The 23,725-nt window shown below is 40.0% G+C and overlaps 1 protein-coding gene across 1 annotated transcript in view; it reads left to right on the top strand.

The window, feature by feature from the left end:
- The window catches only part of LOC141803906 (partitioning defective 3 homolog), a 340,481-nt gene that overhangs the window by 237,354 nt on the left and 79,402 nt on the right, over positions 1-23,725 (top strand). The window contains exons 20-22 of the mRNA XM_074687978.1: positions 802-1,042; positions 10,264-10,392; positions 21,609-21,890. Of these exons, the coding sequence (XP_074544079.1) occupies positions 802-1,042; positions 10,264-10,392; positions 21,609-21,890 (652 nt within the window). The remainder of the gene's footprint in view (positions 1-801; positions 1,043-10,263; positions 10,393-21,608; positions 21,891-23,725) is intronic.

A 23,725-nucleotide genomic window follows, 5' to 3' on the forward strand; every position in this document is an offset into this window, starting at 1 on the left:
CAAACTTCATGTACAAAAACATAATCCATGCACAGATTGTTTTTCCCTAAGAGTTTGAATATGGATAGTTCTCTTGAGGCCTTTTTCCTCATTTGGGGCAAAAGAATAGACATCCTTAACCTTCAAACCTAAAAAAGCTGTTCCCTCTCTCCATAAAGGTAAAGATGTTTATTTTCTTAGGTAGGTTTTATGAGATACTTTTCCTGAGTAGTTGTGTTACCAACAAGGGACACCAATCTGCTTTGCACCTTTGTTGACATACTGGCTGCAGGATCACATGGTTAGCTTAGCTACTGGCTCCTAAAGATGAGGTCAACTCCCTGAATTTGAAAGTATTTCAGAGCTAAACTTTGCCATCATTAAGAAACACTTTCAGATGCAAAACAAAGGATCTTCACCAGCAGCTCACTGATCAGCTCAGTTCAGGTCCAGAAAAAAAGCTGTTCCTTTAAAGTCCATTTCAGAGCCCAAGTAATCCATGATATCAGCTAGTCCTACTTTTTGTTCCAGACTTTTACTTGAATACCATCAAAAAGTAATTGAAATAGTCACCTTTTAACATTTTATTACTGTCTAGTGGGCTCTTAGTCTTTTGTGATTGCTATTTCAGTGCAGGACATCGTTACTTGTAATATGTGATTAGATTTTATAACACTCCCTTTTGGCTCTCCTGGAGGATAACTGAACACCTTTCGTTTCAAAGACTCATTGAGTGTTTTATCTACTTTAAATCACCTGTTGATTTCTATTCTTCCTTCACACATCTATCTCTGCACCTTTCATGTCTTTCCCTCCATCCAGTGGAGGAGGACACAGAGGAGAGTTCGCGATCAGGGAGAGACTCCGTGTCCACGGTAGCTGACCAGACGCCGCTGTCTGGTTCGGAGAAACCCCTGGTCAACGGCACAAATCGTACCAAAGAGGAGAAGAAGAAGGAGAAAGAGAAAGGAGGGAAGGAGAAGAAGAAGGAAGGAGGAGGGAAGGAGAAAGACAAGGGAAAGGCCAAGAAGGGGATGCTGAAAGGACTTGGAGACATGTTCAGGTAAGAAAAGACTTGATTCATCACTTATTTTGATCTAGAAGAATGATAACTGCTACTTCCTGTTACCAATGTTTACGATGGTTTTAGGACTTCATGTTCATCTGGAAAGAAAGATAACTCAAATTTAGGCAACACTTAAAAACCCAGAGAGAAAGAGTTTGGACACAGTTTGAGTATACCTTAAAGAGCTGAACACTCGCTGTGAGTGGGATAAATGATCCAGACAAGCCTGCTCTCTGCAGTGACAAGTGTGAGGAAACACTAATTAGACTCCCAGACAAGCTGACCTTTTTGGTTTATTTACTTGTTATTAAATCTTTCTCTGCTGGCTCGAACGTTCTTACCTGTCAAACAATCTATTACAGCTGAACTGACAGACACTGTCTCTCTTACACACCCAAACACACACCCCATTAGTCTGTGGTCTGCACTGGCCTGGATTATTTCTGTAGATCATATTAGGGAAAGTGGCAGTCACAGGGAAGGCAAAAAATAAATTCTTCTTGTCAGGGAGAGAGTAATGAGGTCCACAGAGATGGAGAGAGACACAGAAAAGATGGAAAAAGAAGTGAAGGAAGGAGACAAAATGAAGAAATCCTGTGTATTGTTGGAGACAGTGGGATATAACTTTGGATCTTCATCAGCAGAGAGGATTATCTGAGCTGTCACTGAAAAGCCTCAGGGGTCACCTGATGCGCCTGAGCTGTCTCCATGACGACTAAAAGCTTTGGTAAAAATCTGATAAATTGGCCTTGAGTTGAGATCACGTTGCCAACATCCTCACTTTCAACCAACGCTGAGTTTACACTCCTCAAAAGAGATTTATGAATTCAGCTTCAGATGGAAGTTGGATTTCGGCTTGGCTTGGAGAGCAGTGACTGACAAAAGACAGAAAACACTGAGTCAGTATGAGAGACGTTGTTTGTGAATGAGAATGAACGACTGAGCCGTGACGCTGAAATTGAACTGTTAGGTCCTCGGGGGAGCTGCAGGCTTGAATCCATCCAGAGCGCTGTGTCAAACAGGTGGTTTAACTTGCAGCATCAGCTCGTTTCTGGAGGAGTGGAAGACTCAGGGAAAGCAGTCTGGGGCCACACACACTCACAAGGACACACACACACACAAACACTCTATAGCGATCGGCTGGATGCGCATGGAACATTTTTCCAAGATTGTACCTGAAAGCACAGTTCACACCAACACACACTGGAATAATTAAGAGGGAACACACACATGCAAAGTGATAATGTAACACAGCTCCTCACACACTCCCTGTACTGGCAAATTTTATGTTAGATTAATCTCACTCAGTGCACACACTAATCCACACTTAAATTTTGGTCAGCAGTAAACACATACAGCACACATTAAAACCTCCTCCCACATGCTAACAATTAGCGCTTTGTTTGTCAGAATATCAGTGTTATGGTGTGATTGGCCCGATGCTGGCCACATTAGATCTGCCTCATTAAAATCATGTCTGACTGCCTGTTTTATCCAAGCATGGTGTCTCCTGGCAGAGATGGCTGAGCACTCCAAAATGTAGAAGTTATGATTCCAACCCATTTGTCTGAGTAGTCCCAGACAAACACAATACAAAGGAATAGTCCACTGAAATGTAGAACCACTGATCTTTAAATGAGCCCTGCATAATTGACTTTATTCAGTTACTGTTGTTATATTTCAGATGTATGCCATAAAAACATTAAAACACTAAAGATTTCTACATTTTCAGAAATTTAGAGGAATACACTTGTTGCCTGCCATGTTGCTTGGTCTTCACAGTGACTACATCAGCTGTGGCTGCTCCTTTCTTCTTTCTTAAACTTCCTGTATCATATTATATTGTATTGTATATTGTGTTATATCATAACACATCCTAGTGTATCATATGGTGTTGTGTGGTGTGCATTACATCATAGTACATTTTATTTAGGGATGGGTACCTTTCACATTTTAAACAATACAGTACCAATGCCCTGTACCTGACAATTGGTATCAGTATGCAGTGGCACCAATTTTCAGTTCTTATGTGTGTGTTTATGTGGTAATAAATATTAATTTGTTTAATAATAAAATCTCAAAACTTTTCAATTAACTCACTGACTTTTCAATGCAACCTTGCAATGCTGTGCTCATGTCCAGCATGGAAAATCACCTACTCTTCCACTCCCTTACAGTCACAAGGATGCGTTTATGTAACTTAACATTGTACAGTTTGATTTTATGTGAATCGGTACCTGGTACTTGCAACAGAATTTGGTCGGTACCTCTAAATGTACCTAATTCGGTACCCACCCTAACTATATTACATCATACTGTATCTTACCATTCCCTTTTGTATTGTGTCGTAACATAGGGGATGTTTTGTACCATTTTGGATGGTACAAAACATACCATATCGTAACTAATTAAACCGCCTCAATAGATTCATAGTTTCATACCATAGCACATGTATCCCAATATTGCATCAAATATTTTCGTATCTTAACTTGTTGTACTGTGGTTTACGGTATCAAATTATAAATTATATCCTCCCTAACTGTACCGTACCTTTCCCTGTCATATTATATTGTATAATATTGTATCTTACTGCACCATTGCGTAACTTACTGCATCAAATCGTGTCGTCTCTTGTAAGATAGTAACATAGCTCATTATACCTTAGTGTATCATGTCGTTACATAACATATTGTAATGTATAAAATGATGTTTTATCAAATTGACTCATACAATTATACATGATCATATTTTACTATATTGTACCGTGCGGTATTGATTCAAATTGTATCATATTGAATCTTATTACATTGTGTTTTGTACAGTATCAAACCCTGTTGTGTCATATTATAACGAATTTTACTGTTATCATACCTTGATGTTTCAAACTGTATCTCACCATATCGTATCATATTGTAGGGTGTCATATAGTTTCTTAACAAATCTAATTTTTGTATGTAGTTTTGGGGTAGTATCTTGTCGTATTTTATCTCATCAAACTATTTCATGATGTATAATATCATATGAATTTTTTTGTTTAATTATTCTATTGTTTTTTTTTTCTGAGATAGAAATATTAATGTAATATAGTAATGATATATGCTTACATAAGGTCATAATTGATTGATTTAAGCAATAACAAAAAGTTCTAAAACATGGCTGATTAACACACTTTTTGAAATTTTTCTTGAGCATTCAGTTTTTTTCAAAAAATTCAACAGATATTTATTATCTTCTTTGTTTTATGTATGAAACAAACCTTTTGTTTACTTCAATAAGCCTTTGCTTTAAAAGTTAAGTTATTAATGTGCTTTATTTATTTAGTAAATGATTTTGCAAACCGTCTGACAAACAGCAGAGTGGCATTGGCTTTAGTTTATTTTTTGGGGGGTGTTTTGTGAATTTAATGGAAAACATCAAAAAAGCAACCTTGCTACACCCACATTGTTTGATTGACGGTTAAAAGGGTGAGTTACAGTTTAGCAAACACCACGGCACTGAGCACTTAGCGGTAAATATGTTACTAAGGAGTGAAGAAAAAAATGTTAGCAGAAATTACTCTTGTGTTAGCGTCAACATGTCACTTTGAAACAGAATGCAAATGTGTGTGTGTTGGCCCAAAGCACAGAGGGGGGATGTGTCAAGAACTACGTTACTGCGCTTTAAAGGGGTATGAAAGTGCAGGCGATCACACTTCAAATGTGATGTGAGCAAGTTGGTTCCCCTGAGTGGCTTTACACGACGTCAAGAGCCCGGTGCGAGTGTCATGTGATTGAGCGTGTGAAAGCGTGAGTGAAGGCTTTGGAGCGGCAGAGTCAGGGAGATGTACTTTGATGTGTGTTTGCATGTTGGAGGGCTGGATGAAGAGTGGGGGACCTATCGAAGTCAGGAGAGTGTGTGTGTATGAGAGTGTGTGATCAACAGATCTGCCACCGCCTGACCCTCTCATGTCTCGAAGGCCTCACACTCAGTCCCAATCAAAGCCTCATTACCATCAACTCCTGCCAACAGTGCAGCCTGCCAACCCTGCATCCATCGCTCCTCTCTCTGTCACTCTGATCATCTCTTGGACTCAGAAGCATCACCCAGTCTGTTAGCTTGGCACTGGCAAAAACAGTCTTTGCCCAGAAATTCAAGGGCTGCGCTAATTTTGCAGTGGTTTGTGAGTGTGCATGTGTGTTTGTGTGTATTCGTGTCCTGAACAAATCTGAACCCAGAAAAGGCTCATGCTGTGACAAGCTTCACTCGCTGCAGAAGCTGTCCTGTGAGGCCTGCTTTTCGGCCGTTCACTGCTTTTGGGTCTTCTGAGGAACTCTCTCTTTGTTTTTTTGTTAAGTTTCGTCATGGCTGATTGGACCTTCTTGCGTCATGTTCTGTACAAGGGAACTAAACAGAGCATGATGTGAGATAAGATGTTTGTTATCAGGCCTGATTCACAAACTGCTGATAGTGTTTGTTCATTGTAATTTCTCGCCTGTAGTCCCAGCTGTGCCTACAAATTAAGTCTTGGCTGGCAGCCTTACGAGGCTGTTAGGCTCATTATTTAGCAGAGAAATCAGAAAGAGTGCGATATATGAAAAGTGAAGTGATAACTGTTTTTAAATCACTCTGACGGTGCCTAAATCCAAACATTGCTGTGAAGAGGCAGTCAAGGACAGCTTTGGCGTTACTTTGTCCATTATATGATGACTCTGATGTTGTCAAAGTCAGTAGGATATCAAAGACAGTTACAAAATGGTCAGAAACAATCAAAGAAGGAATAAAACCATCTAATTAAATAAGAAAGACAGTGTTTTAAAGAGTAAGACATAAAGAAAAGCACGTTTTATGAACTTGAGGGGAAGGAGAGAGACCTTAAAGGGGGTATGGAACAGTAACAAATAAGGGATGGAATTGAAAATGTGCTTTAAACATGTTAAATTAACATGTTAGACTCTTCTTTAAATGTATAGTTTGCATTTATGTTGGTGACATAGTATTTTATATGACATTTCTACAATTTTAGACAATTAAATAATCAGTCCCATTCCTAGATGCAAGTGTGCTAATGAAATAAGTGACTTCTTAAGAAATATCCTACCATTTTTTTAAATATTTAATGTCTAAACTTGATAATATGGGTTTTGTTGTGCTGAGCAAGTCACCATGCCATAGACTTTAGTGTTTTCACTCTATTTTTAGGATCAGTTAGTTTGAATTTCATTTTAATTTTCATTTTTTACAGTGTAGTAGACTGGTAAAACCATATTCATAATAACTTCTGCCCAATATCAGATTTTTTTGAAAAACACTGGTTACTCAAATTGACAGTTATCAGTTACATGTCTTTCACCTGCATTCATCTGTAAAGAAGGTGATTTCTACGTCCATATTTGGTTTAGATATCCAGTTGATCTTAAAGTCCAGTAAGGCTGAAATTTAATGCCAGTTTAAAAATTTGGAAAGGAAATTAAAACATCTGACTGATAGGGACATAGTGCCATAATGACATGCAGTAAAAAACCAGTATAAAACTGTTGTCTGCCATCGATAGGCTTTAATTTTCAGCATTAGAAACAAAAGGATGATGTCACAGAAATGATGTCTATGTTTTATACAGTCTACAGCTTAACGTTTTTAGTCCTGCTATTTACAAAAGCAACAATACATTTTGACATGGGGCCCAGTGGGATTTCCGTGGCTTTTGCAGCCAGCCTCTAGTGGTAACAGGAGGAACTACAGTTTTTGCACTTGGATGTAAACAGTTAATCTTTCTCAGATCAATAACACTCTAGTGTCAGTATTCTGTGGTTACATTAGTTTTAAATACAACCCACAATAAATAGAAGTACGTTTATTTTATTCTTTTTTAATTTATGCTTGATTTATTTAATTTTATTTTTATTTTTTAATTTTAATTTTATTCAACATGAATTTACTTATTTTTATTTATTTATTTATTGGTATTCATCTTATTCATCTTATCTTATCACATTTTTTTTTTCCTTCAAAGTATTTTATATGACTTTTCTCAACTATTATTATTTTTTGCCTCTCTGTTCTTAGCCCTTTGGGCCCTATTGTTTGAATGTATGAAAGTTACTTGATAAATAAAGTAGCGTTTGAGTCCAAATCGGCTCCATTGCAGCAGTCAGCTTATCACTAGGGTTATTAGGGTTCATGCTCTTTCATTTGATCTCATTTGATCTCATGAAAATCTATTAAGTGTCCCATTTAAGACCAAAGTTCTGGGGGAAACAAGCAATGCCTTCCCTGCCTGAACCCTTCGCCCTCACATGGTTCAGGATTTATGGACCATTTAAATGTGAGTCAGACATTTAAGAACAGAGCAGCTTCTTGTTTTCAGATAACGTCATTGCGTGTCCACAAGTTATTCCTCTGTACTTATCAAATCAAAGACTGAGCAAGGATCAACTTCCTGATATTATCTTTGGTATTTTTAATCTTGATGGATTCTGCCACGCTGTGATCAAAGTCAATTCTCAACTTCCTGATGTATTGACAACCTCTTAGCATTCTGACATTTTAACGGTGCTTCATGTCCGTCATCAAAAGCGCCCACATCCTCTCTGGACTCTTTTTGAAATTAAAAGTTTCAACGGATTAAGAGTGACACATGGGCTGTCTGCTGAACTGAATGAGCTGAATCCTTGACATTTTGAGGTTTGTTTTTTCGAACCACAAAAACAGTCAGAGCCTCTTTATCGACGGCGTCGGGCTCACAGGATGAGCAGGCTTAACTGTGCCTGGAATAAAAGATTATTAAATGCCCCAGTGTCATGGTTAGTAGCCTGTCTTGTTTTTAAAGTTTCGCCGTTCAGTCATAAATCTCACTGTGTTGGTGTTTACACGTGTGTATGTGTGTGTGTGCGACAAGGAGAGTTAGGGTGTCTTTAAAGAGGCTGTTAATGAAAGTTAGTGGTGTGTAGAGAGAAAGTGTCAACCATCCCTGCTTGTGATAGATCGCTCCTGCTCTTAGCATTAACAGCAAGCCGTCACTCTGAGCGTTTCTGGCGTCCGCAGTTAGATTAATCAGGTAATGGACCTTAGTCTCCAAGCTTCCCTTCATCCTCACTGCGGTTTCTCCTCGTCACTCCCTTTTCCGATGTGGTTGTGGGGTTTTTACTTGTCATGAGGACCTTGGAGGGTTTGGAAAATTTAAACGAGATTAATGAGATTTGTTTTTTTTGTTTTGTTTTTTTTGTGCTTTAAGTTAAATTTGGATCATATCAACACCATGATATTAGTATATTTTATAGGCATTCAGCCATAGACAGATGGATATCAGTGGATCACCAGTTGTTGGTCACTGGATGATCTTCACACAGTTTTCCTCAGACTGACGGATCACCAGCGTGTGATAGAGATGGAAAACAACTTTCAGCAGCAGCCATCGAATGTCTGCATGTTTTTTAGAGATCATGGCAGACCATGAAAGACAAGATGCTGAACATCTGGGTCGCATCTGTTCGCCATGTTCTCTGGACTCTTGTTCACTGTGGCTGGGTCACATGGAAGCAAAGTCATGCAGAATGTGTTCTGCTTGTGCTCAGTTTCCTCTGGGCTTTGGTCCATTTGGCGAGTGAGGCACTGCAAGATAGAAAGTACACTTCAACCTCCTTCAAACACTTTAAATTTGAATATTTTAACAGGTGAATCTGAGCAAACACAGGGAGAGACAGGTTCTCAGGTAATGAAATTATTCTTTCTGCTCTGCACAGTGTCGCACATTATTTCAGCTCATGTTTCATTCCTCTGCCCCCTCACCTTTATTCCTGTCTACTGATGTCTTCTCGTGGTTTCTCACACACCTACACACTTCTGCTTCTCTCTTCTGTTGTTCTTTTTGATTTTTTTTGTGTACCTCTTATTGATTTTACTTTATTCCTCTTGTTTTCGATTCTCTTTCTTCTGTATTGTTTTTTTCATGCTCATGTTTGCAGAACCTCAAACCGCAATTTTTGTTTCTTTCCCTCTTTCCAACTTCTGTAGAGCAATTTATGCTCGACCCTTTTCATTCTTCAACACACACTTCGCTTTAAACCTTTGGGGGTTTTCACACCTTTGCTTTGCTTTTGATCCACTGACTTTTTACTTTTCCTTCTCCTTGTTTCACCCCCTCCTCAGTTACTTTCATGCACACACACACATGGATACACACTTCATAAGGCTAGCTTTGTGTTCTTCACTTTATTTTAGTTTGTAATGTTTCATTTATTAACTCTCTCTTGCGTGAGGAATTTTTTTCTCTCTTGTTCACTGTCCTCTGTCTCTTTCATTAACACACACACACACACACACTCACACTCTCCCTCACACTCACACACACACCTCTTTGGTCTGCGTTGTCTCTTTAGAACTCGTAGATATTCTCTACGGACCAATTTCCCTGTGAATAATCATGGAGGTTCATTGTAGAAGCGAGTGAGGTGCCAGAGTCATTTCTTCAACAGGCTGCAGCTTTGTACTGAGTCAATCAAGCTGAAATATCTCTGCAATGGCTTCTATTTCGTTAAGCGTCACTCCCTCCCTATGAATATAATTACCGTGATGGGCCCGTATATACAGCACCTGCTTTAAACTGAGCTGAATTGGGTTTGAACTTGTGGAAAGTACTTCTCCAAAGGTTTGTTTGAGAACTTGATCGACTTTTAAGTCCTACCTGTGGGCTGTTTTTCTGATCATCCTCAGATCAGCTCACTCTAAGATACTTTAAGGCTCTGGGAGGCGCTGGTAGTGGAGAGATTTATCGTATATATTCACAAAGGTTGCTTTCAAAATGTTCCCAGACCTTAAACTTTTTATCCACTCTTTGATCTGCTTATGATACTGTACCATCATCATGGTATAACAAAAACTACAAAACCACTCAGAGAGTGCAGACCTTCAACAGGCATATTGTGATTGTCACCAACACTTAAGTCCTACTTTAATGTTATACTTCCTGTTCAGCAGACTGTCCGCTACAATTTGGTGTTAGTTGCAGGTTTGTACGATCATTTGTTTCCTGACAGTGTTGAAAATTATGATGACCCAGTACATATTTCATATTCAAGATCTTAGTATCCAGAATATTGCCAGGATTTGGATCATACTTTTACATCTGTCAGAAATTATGGTGACCAAACAGCTCATCGTTGATATTAACTCACAACACTTACTGCCGACTCATTGTGCCACAAATATACCAATTGATGTTCATTGTCCTCCATCTTTTCCAGGTTTGGAAAGCACCGAAAGGACGAGCGACCGGGGGAAAAGATGGATCGAAAAGGCTCAAGTAAATGGAGGCCGGAGGAGACGCAGGTTTCAGAAGAGGAGACGCTGAAGATGAGGCTTGAGCAGGAGAGGTACGCTCTTCATGTTGTAGTTAGTGCTTTTAGATTTTAGATCTGCATGTATCCACCACTTCCATACATGTACCAGTGCATGTACCTTTACACTCCTATTAACACTGTCTCTGGGCTCAAATAGGCAACAGTACCCAAAAATCTGACTTTGAAGCTCTCCGGGTTACTTGAATCAGACTAAAGCTGAATGAATGAAGAATTTTGTTTTCTTCTGGGATCGATCACAACGTCTCCGAGCAAGATAAAGCCTCGAGGAAGTCTTCCCTCCTGTACTTTCTGCTCATTGAAGTTAAGATGCTGAAGACTGCAGAATCTGACTCGCTGTTGCTTTTAAGTCCTTGAGTTGATAATTAACACCTTGTCTTTTTCAGGTTGACTTACACTTGTTTATTCTATACACATTTACATTAGCTTTTGTATAGTTACACATCATCTAACAGTTCTTGTTGCAGCTGTCTAACAAAAGTTCAACAGCTGAGTAAAGCTCTTCCTTATTGTGTGACGTGTCCAAAGATTCAACAAAGGTCCCATGATCAGTTTAAAGAGTTTGTTGTTCAAAAAGGTCCAAAATTCAAAACGAGCCATGTAGTTCAGGCAAAAAAGGGAAAATAATACTGAGTAAAAAGTGAACTAATGATGGTGGCAAAACTAAGGTGAAATGATGATATAAGTGACATTCAACAAAAGTATCTGAGCTCCATGCTCTGTGGGTCCACTCATTCCCGCCAAGTAGTTAGTAAAAGAAAAAGAATAACCACACCTATAGATGTCTTCAAAGCAGTTATGTCATCAAAGTGATGACATCATCTGTGCAAGGAAGTTAAAGAAACAGGCTAAATATATTTTAGCTTCTACAGTTCTTGTATGGACTGGTTGATAGTTTGTAACGTCTGCAGCAGACAATGCGACATTTCTGTGGTAGTGCCATATCAGCATTTCATCACTACTGCATCAATCAGGTCCAGGTTTTCATTAACTCATTGGCTGCCAGCCATTTTCAGAGCATCTTAAACAATCTTTCAGGACCCGAATGATATAGTTTTCTGTGACTATGTGAACACTAAAATTACCTAAGAAGAGTGGGCTCTCTTCTTTCATGTCTCTCCTGTTTGTGATCCAAAAAGCAGAACAAACATACTTTTTTGATCAAGTTCACCTCAGGTGCTCCATCCTTCGATCCTCTCAAGGATCTCTGTCATTTTTTCTCACGGGCGCCACTCTTTCTCTCTGAACACCCACGTCACATCCTCAGTTGGAGCGTGAGTTGCCTGAACTTTTCTGACTTGCAACGTCTCGCTATTCCTCTGTCATGTCACATCTTCTCCTCATATCCATTGTGAGCTCTCATCCAAAGAACACACCGCTCTCACCCACAGTAGTTCACAAGCAGGATTTTGATTGACAAGCTCTGCCAGACCCTGCCTCCCCCTGCTGGAAAAACAACATAAATGACTTCTATAGACGCAGTAAACAGTTGTTTACAGTTTTTTTTAATCAAAACTATCTCATCATGCTGTAATATAAGAGAGCTATTAAATGCTCACTGACAGAGTGGTAAAAACAGCCATGGCCTCATATAAGGTTTAAATTTGCTGCTACAACTTCCCTGAACCATAATGAGCCAAATCAAAGATGAGATTGAAATGTGGTCTTTGAATTCCTGCAGTAACCAGACTGAAAGTATCTCTCTTTGATGTTTTATGGACTTAATGAAATGAAAATGATCTGCATCGTATATAGACCTGTCTGTTTCACCAAACCATACTACAAAGAATTGAGTGGATAGTTTAAGCTTCCATAAATCCAGATTTTTCTGTTATCATTTAAGCATCCTGAACCAAACAGCCCTGAGCTTTTGAGTCTCTCCCTGCGCCCCCCCCCTCTGTCTCTACAACAAACTAAATGTCACTCGGGCAGTGTGCCAGCTTTTTGGGGGCTGCAGTTTATAAATGCCAAGGCCATTACTGCCTCGCCAGCTAATTAATTCCCCTGCTCTTGGTGTAAGGGCAGGAGTCATTACTCCCTGCAGTTGCTCGTTATCAAAATTTGGTTTGTAATTCTTCCTTTACGCCTGCAGAGCTGATAGTCCAATAATATGATAATAGCTGAGTCTTTATTTTTAATTGGCATAGGGTTAACGCAAATGCCACGTCAGAGGATTTGGGTGTAGCGCTGGATATTGTTGCAAGTCTAGAATAGTCCTTTTGTATGTTAATCCAGGATTTGCTGTTTTTTTCTTAGGCTTAAATGTCAAAGTGATTTCCAAAAATAGAGGTGTGTATGTCGCCAAGTAAACACGCAACTTCTTTTGAATTTAGCACACACATTTCAGAGACTCTGAGTGACTTTACTTCATAGATTCATTGCTTTTGTTTTACCTCTGCCTTTGTATGAAGCTCCTCAGTATGAGACTATAAGACAGTTTCCAAAACTGTTCCCATCCCTTGTTGTTATCGGGAGTGTGGGGTATAGTATCGACAGAAAAAGCTGTTTATCCAGATTCCTTTCAGCCTTCAGCAACACTTGCAAAAAATTGGATTGAGTGCTCTCTGAAGCAAACACACTCCACAGCAGTTGAGCTAATACAGTGTGTGACAGGTTGGGCTGCCTCTGCTTCTGTGGAAGCATCCTTTTCTGAAGATTTCTCATGATGATAGAGCCTCTGCAAAAACCCCTCAGCCTTTTTCTGTGTTTTTGTTCTTTTGTTTATGAGTATCTAATGGTTAGGTTGGCTTGTAGTGAGCTCAGGGCAAGATGGCGGTTTGGGAAATCAGGCAAATTGGCGATGAAGAGCAGAACTCTAAAAGTAGTCTCTGTGTGTCCAGGGTGCAGAAGCCATCTTGGGATTGTCTGTTAGCAGATCTAAAGTCAATGCATTAATTATTTCGTTCAGTGTTTGGTGTTTGACTCTCTCTAACCAAGCGTTGCTCTTCCCCAAGCACCTGAAAAGCACAAGCGCGCCTCTCGTTTGTATTTAACCACCGCCTGAGATACACTGATATTGACGGAGGAGATCCCGCTGAGGATGTGAAGGACTGTGGTTGCTTCTGTGTTAAACAATGATCCAGTTATCTGTGTTTCACCAAGCAGCTCTCCCAAGGTTCAGCCTTGAGTTTCAGCACCTCGCTGCAGAGTGCATATTGATCGGCCACTGCCAGAGGCGATGGTTAATCCAGCTGTGATTGACTGGATGGATGGATTTCCTTCCAGGTTTAAGTCTCAGGTCCCAGTGGAAGCCTACCCCCAGCCAGGCAAACAAATCTCCACCGACGGTTCAGACAGTAAACTGATGTTTGGGGGGGGAGTTGTCTGGAGATAGAAGGGTAGATAAACATTCACAGATGGAAAGAATTAGTCTTTCTAGACGTTAATGTGAAGTTTTATCAACCTGAATCAATATGTGTCATTTGTTACCGACATTAACAGTAATTTGAATTAAATTTTTTACCTTGGGATGCTCCATTAATGGTTTCCTATGTTTACTTAACATAACTGCAGCAGAGTGAATACAGATTTGTTTTAGGTTAGCATGGGGGATTTGGCTTCAGAGGTTAACATTGCAGGAAACAGATCATGACTTAAGATTTGAAAGAATAAACATTTATTTAGGATTTATTTTTCTACCCTAAAACTGTTACCTCATCTCAAGGAGTTAAATGGTAATACAATCTCACCAATTGGCACCAGAATAATTGGTAACACAGATCACTGTATTTTTGTCATTGTAGACTAGGGCTGCACGATTATCGCAATCGCAATCGCAATGTCAGCACATGCAATTACGTAATCGCAAAAGAGGATATCGCAATCGCAATTGCAATGTCAGCACATGCAATTCAGATTTTTCTCCATGATAACCAAGCAAGTCTGTAGACTCATCATGACACAACTTTTTTTATTAAATCGCAAGCACGATCACAATCGCAATCGCAATATTGTCCACCTAATCGCAAATCGCACCTTTTCCCCAAATCGTGTAGCACTATTGTAGACTAGGAGAAACCCTCCCAGACCAAAAAAAGACACAGACTGCTAAGTCTGAGACCCAGTTCGTAAAAAAAGAACCAGAGACTACGTCCAGAGTTAATTATTCACCCACAGATGTAGCTGGTGTTTCAGTGTAAAGAGTGACCCTGTTAACTGGTGACTCTCAGCCGTTGATCAATGGTACTGTCTGCTGAGAGTCACCAGTTAGCATGGTCGCTATTAACTCTAAAACACCGGTTGCTCTGTGACAGTCAAAACTTGATAGATGTTGCCTCTGTTGTATAGTATTGTTTCTAAAAACTGACCACAGAACAACCGTACATTTTTATGCTGAAAACAGGTTGAATTTAGTGTTTGAAAAACGCTAACTCATCTAAATGAATGGAGCTAAACGCTGCTGCGGTCATGATGCATGCGCATCTTTATGATGACGTAGACTGATAATCCCTCTATAGATCCAAATTCTGACAAACCATTCAATGAGATGCTATCTGTGCCTGTTTACATCCAGGTAGTAAAGCATTTACAGTTTAGGCAACACATATAACCAGCATACGTATACCATCCGTATAAGTGTTGATATTTTATTTTTTTTGGTGGTTAACTCCTCCACGTCAGTTGAAAAACCATTATACTCCACAGTGCTTCTGCACCCAAGATGCGCGCGCATCTAGCATTGTTGATAAACAAATAACCCCTCTATAGAGAATGACGAAAAAGTTGTGCAGGCATGTGAATCTCAAACTGCAAGAAAGACCAAAGTGAGGTGTGGATGGCTCTGCCAATGCTAGCCACACCACAAGCAGACTTTGTGTTCTGCGTTTAGTTGTGTTGAACAATTCCTGCTTGATTTTGACTGTTTTCTGAGTATTTTGTAATATGCAGTTGGTTAATCTTTCGGGCATCCCTACTAAAAGTTAACACATCATTTGTCCACTTGAACTTCCCTGACCTTGAGTACTACTTCTTCCACATGACTGACACATTTGCTCTTGTAAGTTCAGTGATGAAAGAGTACTCGAGAAAAAGAAATATATCAAGATTTCCTGAAAAAAGTCTGACTTGCCTTCATAGTAACACATTCAGGGCCCCACGGTGTAGCTAGTTTCAGTCTGCTTGAATGATGAAAATCTTGCAGCAGTCTATTGCACAACACGTTCTTAGAGCTACTTGGCGCCAAATCCTAAAACATGTCTAAATATCTCATGTTATCAATTCAAAGAGGCCTCAAGCAGCCGTCTTATCCTGCTGGACCTTCTCCTTTTATGTACTTCCTGCCTTTCACCCTGGTCTATCAGTTGTGTCAGCATTACTGCCAAGAGGAAGGGTCTATTACACAGTGGGTACAATAGCACATAATGGACCATTGTTCTGGCTTGATGTGGTAGAAAGGTCACTCGTCAAACACATTTCTTCTCCCATAATGTCCTATCCAGCCATTTCTATACCCTTTTATCAGCTGTCTCTCCCTCGACGTCCACCATGTTCTCTTTTCCCTCGACCTCTGACTCTCTCCTGCCTCACTCATTTGCTTTTTCCAGCATTCTCGCTTCATGCTGAGAGTGTTTTCATCTTTCATCAAGGTTAGCAGTTTGAAAGAAAACAGGGGTTTCCTTTCACAAATATTTTGGGACCAAAAGGGTAATGATTAGGCCAAGTGTGCTTTTCCTTCCTGTCCCATTTCAATCAGCAGAGTTGTATCAGAACAATTGTACCATTTTTGAGCATTGCTTTTTCAGCGGTTGTTGCGTTGACAGAGATAGAGGCTTAGATGGTGTCCAAAGGGAGTACTAGATTAAAACAATCACTCCCTGTGGGCTCTGAAGGTGGCTCTGGAATTCTTTTCTAAACACGTACCATTTCTAGGAAGAAATCCTTTGCACTGCTGACATCCACTAAGTTACACCCGTTCCCGTGGAGGCATCTATAGAGGCCATTTGATCAGAGTTTGATTTAAAATCTACCCAAAGACAAAATACCATTGTTCCAGTACCCATAAAACTAACAAAGGCTTATTTTGTTGCTGTCACAGTAAAAAGTTTACTTTTATAGCTTGGACCCTGTGCATGTATTGAATGACAAGGGTTGATGACCAACAAGGTTGCTGATAACTGGAAGGGTTTTATTGATAGAATCAGAGTTTAGGACAGTAGAGGGGTGGTAAAGTCTGCAAAAGTCATTGGAAATGGATATAAATCATATCAGCCTACAGAAAATGATTTTGTAACCGAAACCAGATCTTTAACTTTAACTTTAAATACCTTTTGACACTGTCACCTCTTTAAATTTCAACTCTTAAAGTTTCACAGGGAGTTATTGAGACAGTTTTAAAAATTCTTTGCTCAACCAAAATAATCCTGCACACTTTAATTTGCTGCAATAATTATTTGTTTGGGTCATACCTTTGGACTTAGCAAGCTTTTCCCTACTTGTAGAGGAGTATTCACAAAGAAATAATCTCTTTTGCTCTTTACAATGCTATGACAGAAATTATATCAACAAACCAGTATATAATTAGCTCTAAGGGATTGTGTAGATTGATAGCATTTGCATTGGCAGTGTAAAGTGCTTCTCATTGGTTCTCACTGCTGCTGCGTTATGAAATGTGGCACTTTTCTCAGCAGTGACAGTTAGATCTAACAAAGAAAGTGTGACAAACAAATGATTCGGGATGTTCGATAACATTTCTTTTCAGACCCATACCAGTACGAGTACTCACTCTTGAGTACTCACAGATATTGAGTACTTTTGATACGTAAAAAATTTAATTAACACTGACAGATAATTTCTAACAAAGACAGCACAGTCACTCTGCCATTAAGTTCAAAATAAAACAAAATTTCTCTGAGTTTTGTTATTTGTTTTCAATAAATAAACAAAAGTGCAAAAAAACAACCAACAACTGTCAGATTTTTTTTGTTAAATAAACTGAAGTGCAAAATAAAACAGTTTAACTGTGAACTCTCCCTGGTTAATTTATATTGTCTGGACAGGACCTGGCGCTACATTGCTGTGGTGTCAAACTGCAGCAATGTAGCGCCAACTACTGGCAAGGAGGACTTACTCAACACCAGGATTTTTTTTTTTGCTTTGAGTATCAACTGCTGGTATCGGCAGCCTTTACGAGTACCAGTACCTTGAAATAAGGCTGGTATTGGCCTGATAGTGATAGCTAGTATCGCTACTTGCCCATCCCTACAAATGATAAACATCTTGTTGTTGCATTAGCAGCAGCTATAGATCTGGACTTTATACCCTTAAAGAAAGAAGTGTGTTCAGCTTCTTCTTTGCACACACTGCCACCATTCCTTTTGAGTGGTCAGTGAGGAAGAAAAACTGCATTGAAGAGTGTGTTTGTGTGCCAAAGTTGAACTATTTTCTACGGAGAGTGTTCTGAGTGCAGGTACAAAAAAACAGCTGACTCTAGGGGCAGTTTTGCGCTCAGATAGCTAAGTACAGAAAACGTTGGATAACAGATGCTGCCAGAGCAAAATCCTCTAGTAGTGGACTCTTGCCCTAAAAAGTTTTTTGAACTTTGTGACTCCTTAAGTGGAAGTTGCCATCTTTTTGTGTTATTCAGTGCTTCAGACCTTAAAGAACCAGGGCCGTATCCTTTCTCACACATCACAACCGCTTCAAAGCTACATCCTTCCTCATTCAGAAACTGGCCCCCGTTGACCTCGTCCACTGCCTTGTGATGGAAGAGGGGGGGGTGAGCAGAGAAGGCCAGGAGCTGGATTGGTATGTCTGGCCTTATCTTATCAGCCACCGTGCTTGTGTATACAATCAGTTGCTGCTCCCGCTTCTGCTGCTGCTGCTGCTGCTTTCTCTGATGGAAAACACTGTTTTTCCTCTGGGTTTAAAGATAGATCCCTCAAGGGCCCTGCTTCCTTCTGCGCTATTAGATAATTGCTGAGTCCACAAATGGTGCAAAAACAGCCTTCAAGTCTCCAAGCTTTCATGAGAAATTGGTGAGGTTGTTTGGATAAGTGCAAATTTTACTTAAGATTGTTAGGAATGGAATCTGGAATCAACGGGGCGCTGTGAAAACCCTTGTCGTGCCCTTTTAGCTTCACTTTTGCAGTGAAGTATTTCCACCAATATCTTCCTTTTTCTGTACCTAACCTTCAGCATGGAGCCCTCCCTGTTAGACTTATTGTTTCATTATGCACAGCATGCAAATTTTATCTGGAGGAAGCATTTCAGATTCGAGCCTGCTGAGTGTTCTGCAAAGTTGCGCCCCCTGCCTCGTCACCACCACGGCTGTCCCATTCGCTTTCCCGCTGCCATTAAAAAGGGCCTGGAGAAAAGAGAGCAGTATGATAATTGGTAGTTGTAAAGCTCTGATAATTGGCAAGGCTGTAATTATGGGGCTGCGCGATAGGTAGTCCCCCTGCTGTAGAAAATGGTGTTGCCAGTTATTCACAAGATAATAGCCCAAAGAGAAAGTGTGTGTGTGATTGCTGTGTGTTGGAGTTCTATGAGGTTTGAGACAGAGAGGTGTCAGAGGTGTGTGTGCATACATGTGTGTTTGAGAAAAGACTATGGTAGCTATACATTAGCAGCACTCTGTGAATGCAAAATGCTTCTCTTGTGTGAGCTGTTGCGGGGGCAGGAGACTATTATGCATTGTTTATGGTATTATTCAGAGAGGGGGAAAAACATAAATAATAGACTCCACATATTCACTCTTGTCTGTAATGGAGAGTTAAGAAGGCACAATAAACAATCGCTTGCAGATGTTGCAGCAGCTTGTCTGGTGTTTTGTTAATGCGACACCTGGGATTTACAGTGTCTCACAGCTTCACAGTGTGTGTATTTACTTCAAGGCTTTAGCAGCATTTATGATTTCCGGGACAGAATTAAAACGCAACATTTTACTTCTTCAGTTCTAGGCACAGAGGTTTGCTTTGATCCCTTTGTGAAGGTTTTTACCTGTATTCTGTGAAAACCTCTGCTTCTTCCTAAGGAAAATTATTTCCATGTTGGAGCAAGTTGGGAAAATCTGTCAGGATTTTTTTAACGCACAATCAGATCTGGATATTCACACTGTTTTGAACTTCAAACAACATTTTTATCCCCTTTTTTCTCATCCTGCTCTCTGAACAATTTTTCTTCACCATTTTTTATCTTTCTGCATCATTTCATAGCTTTAATCTCATCTTGTATCCTCTTATGTGTTTTTTAGACTCTCACATTTCCACATAATGTTAAACACATAATGTAGAATGTAGAGAGCAGAAACACACAATTTAGAACATGATATATTATAGTGCCATTGTTAATATTGTAGAATGAAAGGGACCTTGAGCTATGATTTGCCGCTGATCTTGACTTTGGATGTGCCTGTTTTAGACTCTACTGATTTCTGATTAACTGACATGCAAAGATTGCAATCACATCCAAGCGGTTTCTCTTTAAATCTATTCAGTTTTTGTCGCTCTTTTAAACCATACCCTGTGTTCCCCTTACAATCAGTGCTCACTCACTCTTAATCTTTGATGTAAAAGCTGTGCATGTAAGGTTTCTTTAATACTGTGTTTATCCAGTCTTGTGAGACACAGCAGCAGTTTCTGTCACCAAAAAAGTTTCTTGAGACAGTTAGCCTTTAAACTGATGGGTTGCAGAGCAAACACATTGGTTTGGTTTTTGGATTTGGTAGAAAAAAATAAACAAATATTTTCCGGTCCACACAGGATTAAACTGACAATTATCTTTGTTGATTTTTTGTTTCAGGGTAGAAAGTAGGGGTGGGCTTTACTGGGAATTTTGGTTTTGATCCGATACCAGGTAAATACAGGGAGTTGAATAATTTTGTGATTTTGCCTTGAGTTGGTTGATTTTGATTATGATTATGGTAAAACACAGCACAAAGATTTTAGGCAATGAAAATTCTTTTTATTAACTAACCCCAACAATAGAAAAAAAATTTAATCGTATAAAAGTAATAAAATTACTAAAATTATTCTACCTCCACAATTATTTTAGGAAAAAAAATCACAAGTGCAAAATAACAAAAAGGTCCCTGCCATTTGCACAGAGAAGCAGCAGATGGAGGAAAGTAAAGTAAATTACTGGACGACATCAGAGAAACTGCAGTATCGATCTCATTACGCTAGTATCGATCCCATACCAATACTCATCTTGGTATTGATACTATCTTTATTTAGATGCATATGCCCACCCCTGGTAGAAAGATATTCACCTATGTAGTACTGCTAAAGTTAACTTTTCAAACACACTTGCTCAATGACAGAATGCATTGGGTCAGTTGCTAGGTCACGAAAGATGTTGCAGTCAATATTTGTAATAATGTTGAAATTGTTGTAAGAATTTGTCAGTGTTGGCGAAAGATGTTTTTCCTCATCGGACCCAAATCCTGATCACTTGGCAGCTGCTTTAGGGCCACTCAAGGGTTGCTTTTGGCCCACATATGGCCCACAGGCCGCTAATTGAATAGTGCTGGCCTATATTATGTGTCATAACCAGCTTAAAACACAAGACAGTTACAAAAACTTACTAGGAAATGTTGCCTTGTGTTGTTTTGGCACCTCCAGTGGACCAAGTTTCTCTCTTTTCTAATCTTGTTCTGTGCAAGTTTAAGAAGTGTTGAAGAACTCTTTTCTTTTGTGTTTTAAAAAAAGACAATATTTTATTTCCTCATCCCTCATTGTGGACATCTTTAGTGGGAAATATAATAGAGGTCTATTTTTGCCGGGTCCCATTAATCGCTGTGTCTGACACTGACCCCAGCAGCAACGTTTACAGTCTATTTTCTGGTGCTGGTGTTTGCTTTTATGACTCATAGAGAGGCTTCAGTATTATTTTCAGTCTGTTTCATAACCAGCTGAAAACTCTTTAGTGGAGCTTTGAAGCTGATTTCATTTGCTGCCTAACATACTTTTAATGCCCCTGTGAGGAGTTTTTAACTGGTCGTCAAACAGAGTCAGATTAAAAGTGACACCTCGCTCAGAAGAAAATAAAAGGTTTTCAAGGTTGGAACAGCAAAAACTCAGCATGAATGGATAAAAGATTTTTGTTTCGCCAGAAAATACTGCTGTGGTATCTTTAGGAGAAGAACAAGTAAGATATATGATGTATATATATCTTTGACCACATGGGGTGCCAAAATCACTTACGCTTTTACCCAAGCAGATTACCTAAAACCTGCATTTTTTAGAGAACCTGAAGACTGATGCAAATATGTTTTATTATTTAACCCCCATCAGGATCCAAGCCAAAACCAGGGAACTGAGGGAGCGTCAGGCCAGGGAACGGGACTATGCTGAAATCCTGGACATCAGCCGCTCGTCAGAGAGAGCCTCAGAGGAGGAGCACCCGTACGCGGGTGTCAACCCCCTAAACAGCTCCGTGGACAGTGGACACAGTCGGCCTCACAGCCCCAGGGACGAATACCCCCACCTCCATCCACACCACCATCACCAACTCTCAGATACCCTCTACACTCAAGTCAGCAAGGGCCGCAACGACAGGCCTCCATCTGCAGACAGGTAGGGGTGGTTGAATTCTTACTCCCTAGTTTCCTTTATGTCTTCTCTTCTTAAAAATCTCATAATTGCTTGGTTGCACTAACAGTATGAATATCGTTGGAGTCACAATTCTCCTTCGTTGTCACATCAGCCAAAGCCTGGCAACAAGAGTCCTTTCAAGATCCAACAATCTTTTTACCTCCAATTCCAAGAATGACCCAGCCGTGGTATTTCAGGGGGAGGTTTGTCTGGGCCTCATTCTGCTTCTGCATTCCTAACTTCTAGTTACTCTGAGGCAGCATTATTGCACACAGACAGCCGGCTGGCTATCACACCTGGAGGAGAAAATAATCAAAGCAACAGAAGGCTGGCGGTAAATGTCAGCACGCCGACTGCTCGACACAATGCGTTGCTCTCGGGGGAGATGTGGGATTTCTCCGGGGAGGCAGTGAGTGAATGGAAACCTTTAAAAATCCGTCTCTCTTCCTGCCTCCCTTGACCTTTCTACCTCTCTTTCTCTCTGACTCGCGTTTAGATGTTGATTTCACCTTGTTGCCACTTCCTTCACTGCTTTTGCTTATTGTCTCTCTGTTACACATTCTGCCTCACAGCTACCAAATACTGAGACCTTCTGTGTCCATTAATGCAAGTCATTTAAAAGCAATCGGTCCAGCCTGGCATGGGAAAAACTTTATCTCTGTTCATCTACTTTGTATGCATACAGCTGCCAAGTGGCATTCTGAAACTAATTACCCAAAGCGAAGTCCGCTGTAGTGACAGCCAGACAAAATAAAAACCAGAAACTTCTCAACGCTGGCATCTCGTCAGCAGCAGCAGCAGTTTTCAGCACTGCAGGTCTGTGCTGAGTTGCTTCCCAATCTTCTTCCGATCAATGAATAGAGAGAAGATGGATTTGGGAAACTTGAAGCCAATCGAGGAGAGCCTGCAGCGTAGCAGAAACACAGGCAGTGCAGGCGAGTGCATCCCCAGCTGAATGAATGGGTTTGTCTTTGTCGTAGATTTTCACGCATCCCCAGATGGCCCCAGCAGCCTGCGAGTATACGCCAAGAGTGCTGCAGCTTGTATTGATTCATAATTCATCGCACTGCTGTTGTCACAGGATGTGTAGTTATTTTTTAATCCCTGATGTGGACGTGTGTGGAGGTATGCAGATGCACAACAGGAGATGGAGATTGAGAGATAAGGAGTCTCAAAGATGAGGGAATTCACAACTTATTTAGACTCTGGAAAGTGTAACATAACAATAACAACTTTATTTTTCTCCACAATGTTTTGTATCGTCCAGTCATTAAACTTTTATAGAGGAGTCTGGCGGCCATGTATAGAATAACACAAGAGGAAAAAGATTTTTTTTTCATTTCTTAAAGTCTACTTCTACTGCTTTCTCTTCTAATACCAGGCACTTGTGCTAAAAAAGGTGATTTTATTGTGTTAAATGAAACTTTTAAATTGATTACCATGAAATGCATTCATGTTATTGCAAAATGTAAATCAACAATCAAGATTTGGGCCACAGAAAGCTACTTTTGGAGGTCAGGGGGACAAAAAATGGGACATTTCTGACTTTTTATTTTAAATTTTGACTTTAAATTCTGACTCTATTAAAACATATTTTCTAATTCCATTATTTCTTAAAGGTAGGGTGTGCAGGAACATTAATGACTTGTTAGTAAACACGAATTCAAATTGGGCTTCTCCTCCCTGGCTCAGTGCCAGCGGCAGCACACACTGACTGCATCCGAACGTGACAACGCGATTACATTTACTATCCCAGCAACCACCTGCAGCATCACGTTTCTACTTGGGAGAGACTCAAGAGCCGTGCACCAGACTTG

Source organism: Halichoeres trimaculatus, unplaced genomic scaffold (genome assembly GCF_033239565.1).
Source record: "Halichoeres trimaculatus isolate MK-OKI-2021-1 unplaced genomic scaffold, fHalTri1.1 fHalTri1_scaffold_15, whole genome shotgun sequence".
Lineage (NCBI taxonomy): Eukaryota > Metazoa > Chordata > Actinopteri > Labriformes > Labridae > Halichoeres > Halichoeres trimaculatus.